The sequence below is a fragment of the Macaca fascicularis genome, chromosome 1 (genome assembly GCF_037993035.2).
Source record: "Macaca fascicularis isolate 582-1 chromosome 1, T2T-MFA8v1.1".
NCBI classification, from domain to species: Eukaryota; Metazoa; Chordata; class Mammalia; order Primates; family Cercopithecidae; genus Macaca; species Macaca fascicularis.
The window spans coordinates 121276501-121291342 of record NC_088375.1 but is presented as its reverse complement, the minus strand read 5'-3'; the positions used below and the strand labels follow the sequence as shown (position 1 = coordinate 121291342).

Sequence of the window (14842 nt, the reverse complement as noted above, 5' to 3'; positions counted from 1 at the left end):
GGGATATTTGAAAGAGAGTTCTCCATTTCAGGACTCTTGCTTTTTTAAAAAAATTATGCAAACCACCTGGAATTAATGGGCATTGGGAAGAATAGTGAGACCAATTTTTAAAATCATCCAAATCCATATTCTAAGAGTTTTAAATTTGATATTTGAAGTCTTCATTTGTTTATTTATTTTTAATTTTTTAACTTTTTTTGGGATGGAGTCTAGCTCTGTCACCCAGACTGGAGTGCAGTGGCACGATCGTAGCTCACTGCAACCTCCACTTCCTGGGTTCAAGCAATTCTGCCTCAGCCTCCCGAGTAGCTACGATTAAAGGTGCCTGCCACCATGCCTGGCTTTTTTTTTTTTTTGAGCTGGAGTCTTGCTCTGTCAGCCTGGCTGGAGTGCAGTGGCACTATCTTGGCTCACTGCCAGCTCCACCTCCCAGGTTCATGCCATTCTCCTGCCTCAGCCTCCCGAGTAGCTGGGACTACAGGTGCCCGCCACCACGCCTGCCTAATTCTTTGTATTTTTAGTAGAGACGGGGTCTCACCATGTTAGCCAGGATGCTCTCGATCTCCTGACCTTGTGATCTGCCTGCCTCGACCTCCCAAAGTGCTGGGATTACAGGCGTGACCATCACGCCCGGCCAATTTTTGTATTTTTAGTAGAGATGGGGTTTCACTGTGCTGGCCAGACTTGTATCAAACTGCTGACCTCAGGTGATCTACCTGCCTCGGCCTCCCAAAGTGCTGGGATTACAGGTGTGAGCCACTGCGCCTGGCCCTGAAGTCTTCATATTTTAGTCTTCTGTCTTTTGGGAGGTACTTAACAAAAAAGAAATAGGAAAGGCATGCTTATGGGGAACGAGAGTATGTCTGTGCACTCCTGTGTGCACATGTCATTTGATTAAATTCCAGAGTGAAATTAGGTGTAAAAGCTAATTTACCTGTTTGCAGTAAAGGAGAATAGTAGAGTTGATGTTGAATTTTCTTATAGTTTTGGAGTGACTGCACCTCTGGGAATTGTTAAGTGCTGCTTTCAGAAAAAGAAAAAGGTTACTAAAGTTGACAGTGCTTATAACCCTAGCACTTAGTCCACTGCCTGGCACATGGTCCAATAAATGTTTATTGTATGAGTGACTAATCAGATCAATCCATATAATTCTAGTTAGACACTTGGTAACTTAAAAACGGTTGTACCGATGCTGATGTATATTAGTTGCTTTCTATGATAGTACTGCTTTGGGAATATATTTCAGTTCACCTTTAGTGTTTTTTAAATCTTAACTGAATGTGGGTTTTAGAAGGGTCTAGAGAGCCTCATTATATGGGGCTCTGACCTATGAGGCTGCTTGAAAGCATATATCCTTTCAACAACATTATCCAGTACAGAGGCTGCAGAGAATTTCAGGTATCCTTTGGGTTGCATTGAAAAGCCTATAGATTCTTCAAAGATGAGAGAAAATTACTCTTTCCCAAAACAGAGGACACTGGACAGTTTTCACTAGTACCGAATACTAAGTTATTTGTAATGTATAAATTGATTGCTTTAGGTTTTATTGCTTTAGGTTTCTTTAATAATTATTTTCTTTAAAAATGATTGTGTGGGTCATTGATTATTGACATTCATGGGAGAATTCTAGGGGATGAATACAGTCAAGAGTTACATTGCTAGGAAGATTTAGGGTTGGGAAAGGCATTATGAACACTGTTAGGATTAAAATGAAAGCCCTTAATCTGGAAGGGGAAAACTGCTAAGTTATAGTAGTCACAAGATACAAAATTAGATCATACTATGCTAGCCTGCTACACAGATGATATTAGCTCTTCATTTGCCAGACTAAGCAGCTTGGAGTAGAATATAGAATATCTAACTTAAAATTAGAACAGTTGAATTTCTCCTTGAGTCAAAACACCACAAAACGACAACAAAAAACATCTTTTCACTTATATTTTTATACAAGTGTATGTGTTTGTTGTTTAGTAGGAAGTGTGAATTGGATGAAGTATCTGAATATGAGATTTTTATGTGTAGTGAATTCATATTTTTATCCTTTATATTTTCTGACACCCTCCTCCTTTCATGAGTGTCCTTGAGCTGATACCTTGTGCCAGACATCCTGGCATATTTTAGAACTGCTGTGGAAAAGTGATGGTTTAACACACAGCTTCTGTTACGTCATGGTGTAAATTAAGCTCTTAAATGAAAGTGGCTAGCTTTTACAGATGGGCAGGCATGAATCTAGCTGAGAACAAATTGTTCTAATGTGATAGAGACATTCTTCAGACCTGCATGCGTCTGTCAACTGCCTACAGTGGCACAGTGAGATAAAGTGATCTGCAGTGTTTCTGTAATGTGTCCCTGTTGCTAGCCATCTTGTAACATATAGTACATCTTTTAGGCAGACAGCTTGTGTGGGCTGCATTCCACCTCAGCCTTGTAAAGATGCCAGAAGCATCAAGGTGAATTTTTAAAGCCTATTTAACTATTTAGACTTAACTAATTTCAGTGAAATCTCTACTGTATCTAATAAAGTACTTGCTAGAAGTGAGATGAAATTTCAAAATTTTAACTTTTATTGGTTGTTTTGACCTTAGATTGACCAATTAGTAATCTTTCTATGCCTGTTTCCATATTGGGAAAGTGAGTATTTTAAAAGTATTTGCCTCATAAGATTGTTGTGTGGATTTAGCCAGTTAATATGTGTCAAGTGCATAGAAGAATGCCTGCCTTAATAAATGCTAGCCACCAATGCCGTCATTATTATTAACATAATTTGGGGTGAGATTAATTTCCTTTTCCTGAAGGGGATTGTGTTTTTTTTTGGAGCAGAGTCTTGCTTTGTCATCCAGACTGGAGTGCTGTGGTGCAATCTTGGCTTACTGCAACCTCCGCCTCAAGGGTTCAGGTGATTCTCCTGCCTCAGCCTCCCGAGTAGCTGAGATTACAGGTGCATGCCACCACGCCTGGCTAATTTTTTTGTATTTTTAGTAGAGATAGATTTCACTGTGTTGGCCAGGCTGGTCTTGAACTCCTGACCTGGGGTAATCCACCTGCCTTGGCCTCCCAGAGTGCTGGGATTACAGGCATGAGCCACCATGCCTGGCCTTTTTTTTTTTTTTTTTTTTAAAGGAAGGCCACATCCCTATCAAGGATGTGGTCAACTTCAATTTTAATACAGAAGCTCACCATTTTGACTTGTGAAATATATCTTCGAATGTATTTACAGTTAAGGTATAATACATAATCACTACAAGGAATAAAGAAACTATATACTGCTATGGAATGGTCTAAGATGTATTACTGAGTGAAAAAAGCAAGGGGCAAAATAATGTGTAAATTGTTCTATCATTTCTGTAAAACTTTGCTGTACATGCTTAAAATATCTAGAAGTCTGCACAAGAAATGGCATATTTTCTTTTTTTTTTTTTTTTTGAGACAGAGTCTCGCTCTGTCGCCCAGGCTGGAGTGCAGTGGCCGGATCTCAGCTCACTGCAAGCTCCGCCTCCCGGGTTTCCGCCATTCTCCTGCCTCAGCCTCCCGAGTAGCTGGGACTACAGGCGCCCGCCACCCCCGTAGAGAGGGGGTTTCGCCATGTTAGCCAGGAAGGTCTCGATTTCCTGACCTCGTGATCCACCCGTCTCGGCCTCCCAAAGTGCTGGGATTACAGGCTTGAGCCACCGCGCCCGGCCGAAATGGCATATTTTCATTTGTTGTCACTGGGAAGGGGAATTGGGTGGCTGGAGACAAAAGTGGGAGACTTTTTACACTTTTTGATTATTGGACCATGTGAATGTATTCCCAAACTCAGAAGCTACACACACATATATAAATACACACACACGTAAAGTAAAATAGCTATTTTTAAATTGAGATATAGTTTTATTCATCCTTTACAAACATTCTTGTCTCAAATTCACATTTAATAGGACTTTTATTTTTTTTTTAATTAAAAACATTTTTTTTTTGAGACAGAGTCTTGCTCTGTCACCCACGCTGGAGTGCAGTGATGTGAACTCGGCTCACTGCAACCTCCACCTCCCGGGTTCAAGCAATTCTCCTGCCTCAGCCTCCCGAGTAGCTGGGATTACAGGCATGTGCCACCACACCTGGCTGATACTTGTATTTTTAGTAGAGATGGGGTTTCACCATGTTTGCCAGGTGAGTCTTGAACTCCTGACCTCAGGTGATCCGCCTGCCTCAGCCTCCCCAAGTGCCAGGATTACAGGCATGAGCCACTGTACCTGGCCAAGAGGACTTTTAGTATTTCTATTCAGTTTCTTTTTTTTTTTTTCTTTAGGTCTACTCTCCAGCACTAAACTAAAAATGACATTTTGTCCTCTTTCAGGGATTTGAGTCATAATCGGTTGTCTAACTGGAACATCAGCTTGGAATCACAGATGTTACAGGAAGTGTAAGTTATTTTTATTTATTTAAAGTTATGTTAAATTCCTGAGGGAACTTAATAAATTGTGATTTGCGGGATGTTCAATCCAGAGATGCCATAAAAAAATTGAAGGAAAAAATTAGTTAAAAGAAATAATTTGAAACCTAAAATGTTTTGACTTTGTTATTATCAGACTGTCTTTGGCATTGGGTTGGTGATTTCAAGTTGCAGGCTGTGGGGAAATATTTTACCTTCCTGGGGCTAAAAGTAAGATTTACACCTCTTCAGAGCAAATTATGTTTTGATTTTGGCCAAGTTTTCAGCCAGTGAAACTCTTTTTTTTTTTTTTTTTGAGACGGAGTCTCGCTTTGTCGCCCAGGCTGGAGTGCAGTGGCCGGATCTCAGCTCACTGCAAGCTCCGCCTCCCGGGTTTACGCCATTCTCCTGCCTCAGCCTCCGGAGTAGCTGGGACTACAGGCGCCCGCCACCTCGCCCGGCTAGTTTTTTGTATTTTTAGTAGAGACGGGGTTTCACCATATTAGCCAGGATGGTCTCGATCTCCTGACCTCGTGATCCGCCCGTCTCGGCCTCCCAAAGTGCTGGGATTACAGGCTTGAGCCACCGCGCCCGGCCGAAACTCTTGTATAACCTTTTTAAATGTCTTGACATGTTATCTAAGATTGGGAGCATCATGTCTAAAGTAGATTTATATGAAATAGAATCATCTTGATATCGTATGAGAATGTAATGGTTGATAGAATTCAGTTTTTCTCTTTTTTTTTTTTTTTTTTTTTTTTGAGACGGAGTCTCGCTCTGTTGCCCAGCCCAGGCTGGAGTGCAGTGGCGCGATCTCGGCTCACTGCAAGCTCCGCCTCCCGGGTTCACGCCATTCTCCTGCCTCAGCCTCCCGAGTAGCTGGGACTACAGGCGCCCACAACCGCGCCCGGCTAATTTTTTGTATTTTTAGTAGAGACGGGGTTTCACCGTGGTCTCGATCTCCTGACCTTGTGATCCGCCCGTCTCGGCTTCCCAAAGTGCTGGGATTACAGGCGTGAGCCACCGCGCCCGGCCTTTTTTTTTTTTTTTTTTTTTTTTTTTTGAGAGGGAGTCTCGCTCTGTCGCCCAGGCTGGAGTGCAGTGGCCAGATCTCGGCTCACTGCAAGCTCCGCCTCCCGGGTTCACGCCATTCTCCTGCCTCAGCCTCTGGAGTAGCTGGGACTACAGGCGCCTGCCACCACGCCCGGCTAGTTTTTTGTATCTTTTAGTAGAGACGGGGTTTCATCGTGTTAGCCAGGATGGTCTCGATCTCCTGACCTCGTGATCCACCCGTCTCGGCCTCCCAAAGTGCTGGGATTACAGGCTTGAGCCACCGCGCCCGGCCAAGTTTTTCTCTTAACTAAAGTTTTTCCTTTAATACCGAGATGTATTATGTAATTTTGGAGGGAGTTTTCTAAGATATTATTAATATTAGTTTTTGCATCGTTACATTCCTAGAGCATTGTTACATTCCTAGAGGCACAACCACTAAGGTATGTAGGCCTATTTGCCTCTAGACTTAACACCCTCGGAACCCTGAGATTTAATTTCCTTTTTAATTCTTTGCTGACAGGGATACCTTCTTCATGCTCATTGTCTCTGCATTCTCTCCTCCTAGCCCCAAATTCACTACTTCTAATGTGTTGTGGATGAGTACACAGTTGACAAGTTTGTTAGCTGAAAGAGTAGGCACTGAGGAAAGACCTGAAAATGCTTCAGTGGGAAGTGCATGGGCTTTTTGTAACTTTGGTTGGTTTCCTGAAGGTCTTTAGTTCTGGTTTCTTTTCTGTGCTCTTTTGTTGAGATTGTTGAGGTTGTTCAATGACTAAAAACCAGGTTAATGAAATGTGATTGTATTAGATTTGCTACTAAAACATTTGAGACAATCTGTTTAAAGGGCTGCTGGGATCAGATGCAACACGTTATGTTATCTGTAAAATTAGTCATAGATTCCATCTCTGGGTGGGCTGATGAATTTCATCTGTGGTCTCAAGTGACACTCTCTAACATTTGTATAGCTTCAGAATATATGTATACACACACACATTTATATGTGTGTGTTTATGTATATTTAGAGAAAGAGAGATCTGGATGGACTGATTATGCCTTCTTTGTTTAAGGACTCAAATTAGCTGTCGTAAACCCAACTTATTCAAAGAACTTTGCTTGAACTAACAATATTTAATGTGGAAAATACTTCGTAGCCTTTCTGATATTAATACCAATAGTAGATAAACACTATGAAAACACATTTCTTGGCCAGGCGTGGTGGCTTACACCGGTAATCCCAGTACTTTGGGAGGCCAAGGTGGGCGTATCACCTGAGGTCAGGAGTTTGAGATCAGCTTGGCCAACATGGTGAAACCTGTCTCTACTAAAAATACAAAATTAGCCAGGCGTGGTGGTGCATGCCTGTAATCCCAGATACTCAGGAGGCTAAGGCAGGAGAATCACTTGAACCCAGGAGGCAGAGGTTGCAGTGAGCCGAGATTGCACCATTGCACTCCAGCCTGGGCAAAAATAATGAAACTCTGTCTCAAAAAAAAAAAAGAAAGAAAGAAAATAACTTTAAAATTAAATTTTAATTTAAAAATTAAAATTTCGGCCGGGCGCGGTGGCTCACGCCTGTAATCCCAGTACTTTGGGAGGCTGAGGCGGGCGAATCACGAGGTCAGGAGATCAAGACCATCCTGGCGAACACGGTGAAACCCCGTCTCTACTAAAAATACAAAAAAATTAGCCGGGCGTGGTGGCGGGCGCCTGTAGTCCCAGCTTCTAGGGAGGCTGAGGCAGGAGAATGGCGTGAACCCAGGAGGCGACAGAGCTTGCAGTGAGCCGAGATGGCGCCATTGCACTCCAGCCTGGGTGACAGAGCGAGACTCCGTCTCAAAAAAATAAAATAAAATAAAATAAATAAATAAATAAATAAATAAATAAATAAAAATAAAAATTTCTCATTAAAACCTCTAATTTCTCAATAAGTACATTTTTATTTTAGTCTAACTCATTCTGAGTCATAATTATTTTTCAAATTTGGCACCTATTCTAAAGAATATGTGTTAGCCAGATGGTAGAATTCAACAGGTAATATTTCCCTCACTAAACATTTAAATCTGTTTTTCCTCTTGCCTAGGAAAATGAATTACAATGAACTAACAGAAATCCCGTATTTTGGAGAACCAACGTCTAATATTACTCTACTTTCATTGTAAGTTAATAAGTTTTCAGGTTTTTTATTTAAATTATGAATAGTATACAGTTTTTTTTTTTTTTAAGCACATATATTGTTGATTCTAATTATTTAACGTTTTTGTGGCCTAGGGTGGATCCAGTGGCAGCAGCTTCATTATAATCTTTGTTTTACAGAGTCCATAATATAATCCCAGAAATAAATGCACAGGCACTCCAGTTTTACCCTGCTTTGCAGAGTTTAGACCTCAGCTCAAATATAATATCAGAAATCAAGACATCTTCATTTCCTCACATGCAGCTTAAATACCTGTAAGTAACACAGATTAAATTAGATTTACTTTAAAGCACATGTTTATTATTCATCAGTACCTATCTTTTCAAAAGTATTTATTTATTGTGCTTTTTATATGCATATGTGAGACAAACCTAGGGTTGGTATATTGGGTGGTTGGCTTTGCCCACTCACCCCACAAGCCCCCTAAAGAAAGATCGCACTATTGTCAGAAAATACTGGTAAATATCAAGGGTAATTTTGAGATTCAATTTTTTTTGTTTTTTAAACCAAGCTTTCTAAAAGGTAAATAGAGATTTGTTAAACAATGGCTTACCGTATATAATGATAATTAGCATGTGTGCCAATGTTTTCCAGTTTACAGAGCATATTCACACATGCTGTTTTGTAACAACCTAAATGAAGTAGGTAGCCTCCATAGATGAAGAAACAGAGCATTTAAATGATTTATAAAGTTGTGGATAGTCATTAAGTGATAGCTGGGGGCTTATACATAGATATTTGGCAGCTTTCTAGTGGTAGAATTTTTATTTTACTAAATGTTTTCTTTTGCTATTATCTTGTTTATTTTAGGAATTTAAGTAATAACAGGATAACCACCTTGGAGGCTGGCTGCTTTGATAATTTATCGAGTTCCTTATTAGTGGTAAAGTTAAACCGTAACCGAATTAGCATGATTCCACCTAAGATCTTCAAGCTGCCTCACCTCCAATTCTTGTGAGTAACGAAATAGTTGGATTATAAAAGATAGTTTTTTTGTTACGGGGTCTTTTTCTTTTTAATTTAATTACTGTTAGAGCATTTCAGCAAACCAATTTCCTGACTCTAAAACTATTTTTGTTAAAGGGAACTTAAAAGAAACAGAATTAAAATTGTGGAAGGTCTTACATTCCAAGGGCTTGACTCCTTAAGATCTTTGAAAATGCAGCGGAATGGAATTAGCAAACTTAAGGATGGAGCATTTTTTGGCTTAAATAACATGGAAGAACTGTAAGTACTCGGGACTAGAGGTGATTATTAGGAAAGTAGTCTCTCTGGGACTTTTCAATGTCAAATGGCTAGGATAGTTGTTCTGATTATAATTATAGAGATATGTTCATTCTTTCCCTGCTCACTGATGTGAAATAAGTGTACATAAAACCTTTAAAGTTTTGTTAGCTAACTGATCATTTTTGAAATAATTCTTACAAACTTCTCATCTAAAAAGTTTATATTCTTTTTTTTTTCTTTTTGAGACGGAGTCTCACTCTGTTGCCCAGGCTGGAGTGCAATGGCGTGATCTCGGCTCCTGCAACCTCCGCCTCCCAGGTTCAAGCAACTCTCCTGTCTCAGCCTCCTGAGTAGCTGGGATTACAGGCGCGTGCCACCAGCCCTGGCTAATTTTTGTATTTTTAGTAGAGACGGGGTTTCTCCATGTTGGTCAGGCTGGTCTCAAATTCCTGACCTCGTCATCTACCCACCTCAGCCTCCCAAAGTGCTGGGATTACAGGCACAAGCCACTGCACCAGGGCAAAAAGTTTATATTCTTAATGTTTTAGTTAATGAAAATTATCAGAATTTATCCAAATAGGTATACTATACCACTTGGCCTGTTGGTTTTGTAGAGCTGCTCTTTTAGACAGTCTTAGTATCTTCTAGCACTAAATCTTTTTTTTTTTTTTTTTTTGAGATGGAGTCTTGCTCTGTCGCCAGGCTGGAGTACAAGGGGCGCGATCTCGGCTCACTGCAACCTCTGCCTCATGGGTTCAAGCCTTTCTCCTGCCTCAGCTTCCTAACTGGGACTACAGGCGTGTGCTGGCACGCCCAGTTAATTTTTGTATTTTTAGTAGAAACAGGGTTTTACCATGTTGGTCAGGATGGTCTCAATCTTTTGACCTTGTGATCTGCCCACCTCGGCCTCCCAAAGTGCTGGGATTACAGGCGTGAGCCACTGCGCCCAGCCAAGCACTAAATCTTAAATAAAATATACATTTTTATTGAATAGAATTGGTCAGCTCAGTTGTCTTGAACAAAGATATATGCTTCTCTGGGAAAAACTTAAGATTTAAAGCTAGTTAATTGAACTGCCTTGTTTTGGAACGTATTTTCTTCTTTCTCTAATTCTGCAGAGAACTGGAACACAATAACCTTACACGAGTGAACAAGGGGTGGTTATATGGCTTGCGAATGTTACAGCAGCTCTATGTGAGCCAGAATGCTATTGAAAGAATCAGCCCTGATGCATGGGAGTTCTGCCAAAGACTATCCGAACTGTAAGTGTTGGATAGCATTTCACTGGAGGCTGTGAGACTAGAGCAGATTGAAATAAATCATTCCCATGGACAGTAATGAGATATAACATCCCTCTTTACTAGAAATTTGTAGAAAGCTCTAAATTTACCATGTAGATGTAATAAGAATTGTAAGTTGAACCAAATACAATGAATTCCTTACCTTCCACATTTCTTGTTTTCAGTGATTTGTCGTATAACCAGCTGACCCGCCTGGATGAATCTGCCTTTGTGGGTCTGAGCTTATTGGAGAGATTGAATTTGGGAGACAACAGAGTCACTCATATTGCTGATGGTGTATTTAGATTTCTTTCCAATCTTCAGACATTGTAAGTATATCCATTCTCTTTTTTGGTTGTTGTTACTGATTTTTTTAGTACAATAAAGCAAATTAATTAAAACAGCTAATCAGTCTGCAAATTATGTATGCTAATATTTTGTGGTTCTTCTGTCCTGTGCCTCAGAGCAAGATAGTTTTATTTGTCTCCATCTCCATAAAAATCTCAAGCCTGTAGTAGGCAATTCAGTTTGTAGTTTAATTCTGAGTTAATCCCATAAACAGCAAAGCATGTCTTATTGTGTTAGTTGCTATGGAATAAAACACAGTTGCTAGTGTCAGGAATGCAGTCATTTTCTTGTTCCTTTGAACTTGACAATACACCAGAGCTACTAGTTCTCATTCAAAAGGATGCAGGATGTGTAGAGGGAACTGCCATGGTAGGAGATCAGTTCACTGTTACTGGTTTACTACATGACTTTGGATGGAAGAAACTAATACTTATTATCTGATGTGTGCCAGGTGCTTTCAAATACTAGGATGATACTGCTGTTTTCCATATTAGGAGGCTGAGGTTCAGAGAAATTTAAATAATTTTCTCAAAGTCACATAGCTTGTAAATATTGGGCCAGAATCAGATCCCAGGTCTGTTTGATGCTAAAGCTCATGCCCATTTTATCATACCACCAGAAGAACAAAATCACTTAGCTTTTCCTGGGCATCATTTTTTCTTCTCTTTTATACGGCGAAGGAAGGATATAGGATTAGATGGTTACTAAAGGCAGTTTCCATGCTAAAATTCTGTGGTACTATAAGTTACTCAATTTATAGAATATAAGAATATGTTTTTATGAACTTTTTGTATTTATATATAAATATATCTAATTTTAGAATATAATTTTACTAAATAGGTATTTTAATGAAATATAGTAGTCTCAAACACAGAGCAGAATAAAAGAAAACAAAGAGTAAGTAGTAGAGTCTTAAGTTTCCTGAATAGGGTACTTTATGGTCGTTAGGTTTTGAGTTGAAATGGTTCAGAGAAGAGGCAGGTTCCCAACTTGGAGACCTAACCATCAATGAGAGGGAAAGCAAGATAATTTTGTGAAGGGTATATACATGCACAGGTGTGTATTTGATTTTTTTTTTTTTAACTTTCTTTAGATTTGGCCTTGAAAAATTAAAAGTGATTGTATTTTTCCTTTTCCTGTATTATCAGAAGTGAAATTGGATCAATGCAATCTCAGAAACTTAGATGTAACTGCAGCCTTTTGGCAGTTGAAGGGGTCGCAAATAGGTTATTTTAGTATACCACTGATTATTACTTTTAGAATTAAAGTTTAAGGAAGTAATAGCAGAAGTAAATGGTTGTGTAATACCACAGAGATAGTTAAGACAGAATTAGGATCAAATCTGGGGAATTCTGGCTTTAGCCTCGTGCTCTTGCCAGGGTAGATACAGTTCTTAATTTGTTGAATGGTTTCTATTTATGCTGTGCTGTGGAGGAGGGGGAAAGTCCTGAAGAGCTGAGCCATTGGTTCTTTCATTATTTATTCCTTAGTAAAATAAAATGAGCTTTATTAGCTTTTCACTTAAAGAAAGCCAAGTGAAAAGAGGGATCTCCTCTTTACTGCTAATCACACAACTCTGCATGTCCCTTATAAAGTAGAAAGCTTTGTGCTTTATTATGAGATGACTTAAAGAAGCAAAAGTGATTAAATATTTTTAATTCTATGGAAATAATTATTTTATCATAACATGATGTGGTACAATTGCATTTCCTTTGAGAATGGAACAGTGAATTTTAGAAGATCCATAGTTTCCCTTTGAAAGAAAATCTGATGACACTGTAACACATGGGTATATCATTTTTGCTTCCCATGGGGCATCTTTAATTGCTCTTGAGCAGGGAAGCTCTGTATTGATATTATGCTTTGTCAGCCATTGTAAGTTTAAGGTCCCAGGGGAAGGCTTGGGTCACCCAGAAATCCCATTAGTCTGAAATCAGATTTATAAGCCATATACTCTGCATCTTGAAACCCTCCTCTTTTCAGGACCCTGTGTATACTTTTTAATATGCTAACATAATGAGGGACTCTTAGCTCGGAAGAGTAATACTTTTAGCAGGTTGCTTTATTTGTCAAGGCCAGCTTAATTCTTAGCTTGTAAGAATCAGTTCTTACATGTTTATTACAGATATTTCTTTTTTTTTTTTTTTTTTTTTGAGACGGAGTCTCGCTCTGCTGCCCAGGCTGGAGTGCAATGGCCGGATCTCAGCTCACTGCAAGCTCCGCCTCCCGGGTTCACGCCATTCTCCTGCCTCAGCCTCCTGAGTAGTTGGGACTACAGGCGCCCGCCACCGCGCCCGGCTAGTTTTTTGTAGTTTTTAGTGGAGACGGGGTTTCACTGTGTTAGCCAGGATGGTCTCGATCTCCTGACCTCGTGATCCGCCCGTCTTGGCCTCCCAAAGTGCTGGGATTACAGGCTTGAGCCACCGCGCCCGGCCCAGATATTTCTTAAGAAGCAGAGTTGAGCCTTCTTCATAAATAACTGTTAAAGTAAGGATCAGAATTAGCATGTGCACCTTGACATCACCATGCCAGGATGCTGCTGAATGTTATAATGGTTGTATTGACTAATAGAACCTGTCTTTCTCTGACATTTTTGTAGAGACTTAAGAAACAATGAAATTTCATGGGCCATAGAAGATGCTAGTGAAGCCTTTGCTGGACTCACAAGTCTCACTAAATTGTATGTATTTATAATATTTATGTATGTCTGTATAGGCGTGTTTTCAAGAACCGACTGTAAATATGACTGAATTATGTTTATTTCATATGGCTAGAAAGTCTGAGCTTTCTGACACTCTGGGAGCTTTGTGGGGGTTTCTTTGTTTGTTCGTTATTTTGAGACCAAGTCTCGCTCTGTAGCCCAGGCTGGGGTGCAGTGGTGCGATCTTGGCTCACTACAACCTCTGCCTCCTAGATCCCTGTTCAAGCAATTCGCCTGCCTCAGCCACCTGAGTAGCTTGGATTACAGGCGTGTGCCACCGTGCCCAGCTAATTTTTGTATTTTTAGTAGAGATGGGGTTTCACCATCTTGGCCAGGCTGGTCTTGAACTCCTGACCTCGTGATCTGCTTGCCTCGGCCTCCCAAAGTGCTAGGATTACAGGTATGAGCCACTCCACCTGGCTGGTTTTTTCTTTCCTTTTTTTTTTTTTTTTTTGAGACGGAGTCTTGCTCTGTCGCCCGGGCTGGAGTGCAGTGGCCTGATCTCAGCTCACTGCAAGCTCCGCCTCCCGGGTTTAGCCATTCTCCTGCCTCAGCCTCCCGAGTAGCTGGGACTACAGGCGCCGCCACCTCGCCTGGCTAGTTTGTTTTTTTTTTTTGTATTTTTTGTAGAGACGGGGTTTCACCGGGTTAGCCAGGATGGTCTCGATCTCCTGACCTCGTGATCCGCCCGTCTCGGCCTCCCAAAGTGCTGGGATTACAGGCTTGAGCCACCACGCCCGGCCTTTTTTTTTAATTTTGAGACAGGGTCTTGCTCTGTCACCCAGGCTGGAGTGCTGTGGCGCAGTCACAGCTCATAGCAGCCTCAACCTCCTGGGCTCAAGTGATCTCCCACCTTGGCATCCTAAGGAGCTAGGACTAAAGGTGTGTACCACCATGCCCAGCTAATTAACTTTTTTTTTTTTTTTTGTAGAGACAGAGTTCTCACTATATTGCCCAGGCTGGTCTTGAACTCCTGGGCTCAAGTGATCCTCCCACCTTGGCCTCCCAAAGTGCTGGGATTATAGGCATGAGCCACCATGCCCAGCTAGTTTTTCTGTTTCTGTGTTTTTTTTTTGTTGTTTTTGGGGCACTTTTTATTGAAAAAGCATTCCTATGGACACTTAAAGAGAAGTTATTTATAGAAGTAGAATTTCTATTCAAGTAAAAGGAATGCATTGAGAAAGTAATGTCTTGATAATCTGTTTGATTTGTAGTTTGTTTAATTGTATGAGATTTATGAGTAATTTATCTAGCAGAAGTAGAGCATTCTCTCACATAAGATTTTAGATCTTCTCCCATGAGAATAATTTCTCCAAAGGGTCACACTTGTCTGAATTTCTCTGACAATCTTTTGCTATGAATGGAGACATGAGGAATATAATTGAATTTAGCATCTGAAAATTACCAGTTTATCAGTGGTCAAGATGGTTGTTCACCTCATGGAGCTTTGATAGACGCCTTTATGCTATGTTTTACATTGATTAATAATTAAATTTCATAACTTTCTTAAAAATGCATGGTTCTCATCAAATTGTACACGTTAAATATGTGTATTTTTTTGTATACAGTTGTACCTCAGTAAAGCTGTTAAATATACAAAAAAGTATGCTAAGCAAAAATAGGTAGAT

General features: G+C 40.2%; 1 protein-coding gene across 16 annotated transcripts in view; it reads left to right on the top strand.

Moving 5' to 3' along the window:
- LRIG2 (leucine rich repeats and immunoglobulin like domains 2) overlaps nt 1-14842 on the top strand; it is a 187566-nt gene that overhangs the window by 146105 nt on the left and 26619 nt on the right. For all 16 annotated transcript variants that reach the window (XR_012416347.1, XR_012416346.1, XM_065547570.2 and 13 more), the window contains 8 exons: nt 4337-4402; nt 7545-7619; nt 7778-7912; nt 8469-8612; nt 8742-8885; nt 10004-10147; nt 10351-10494; nt 13113-13193. Coding sequence is in view for 14 of the 16 variants with exons in the window: in XM_073998560.1 (XP_073854661.1) it covers nt 4337-4402; nt 7545-7619; nt 7778-7912; nt 8469-8612; nt 8742-8885; nt 10004-10147; nt 10351-10494; nt 13113-13193 (933 nt within the window). In the remaining 2 variants the exon portion in view is untranslated. The remainder of the gene's footprint in view (nt 1-4336; nt 4403-7544; nt 7620-7777; nt 7913-8468; nt 8613-8741; nt 8886-10003; nt 10148-10350; nt 10495-13112; nt 13194-14842) is intronic.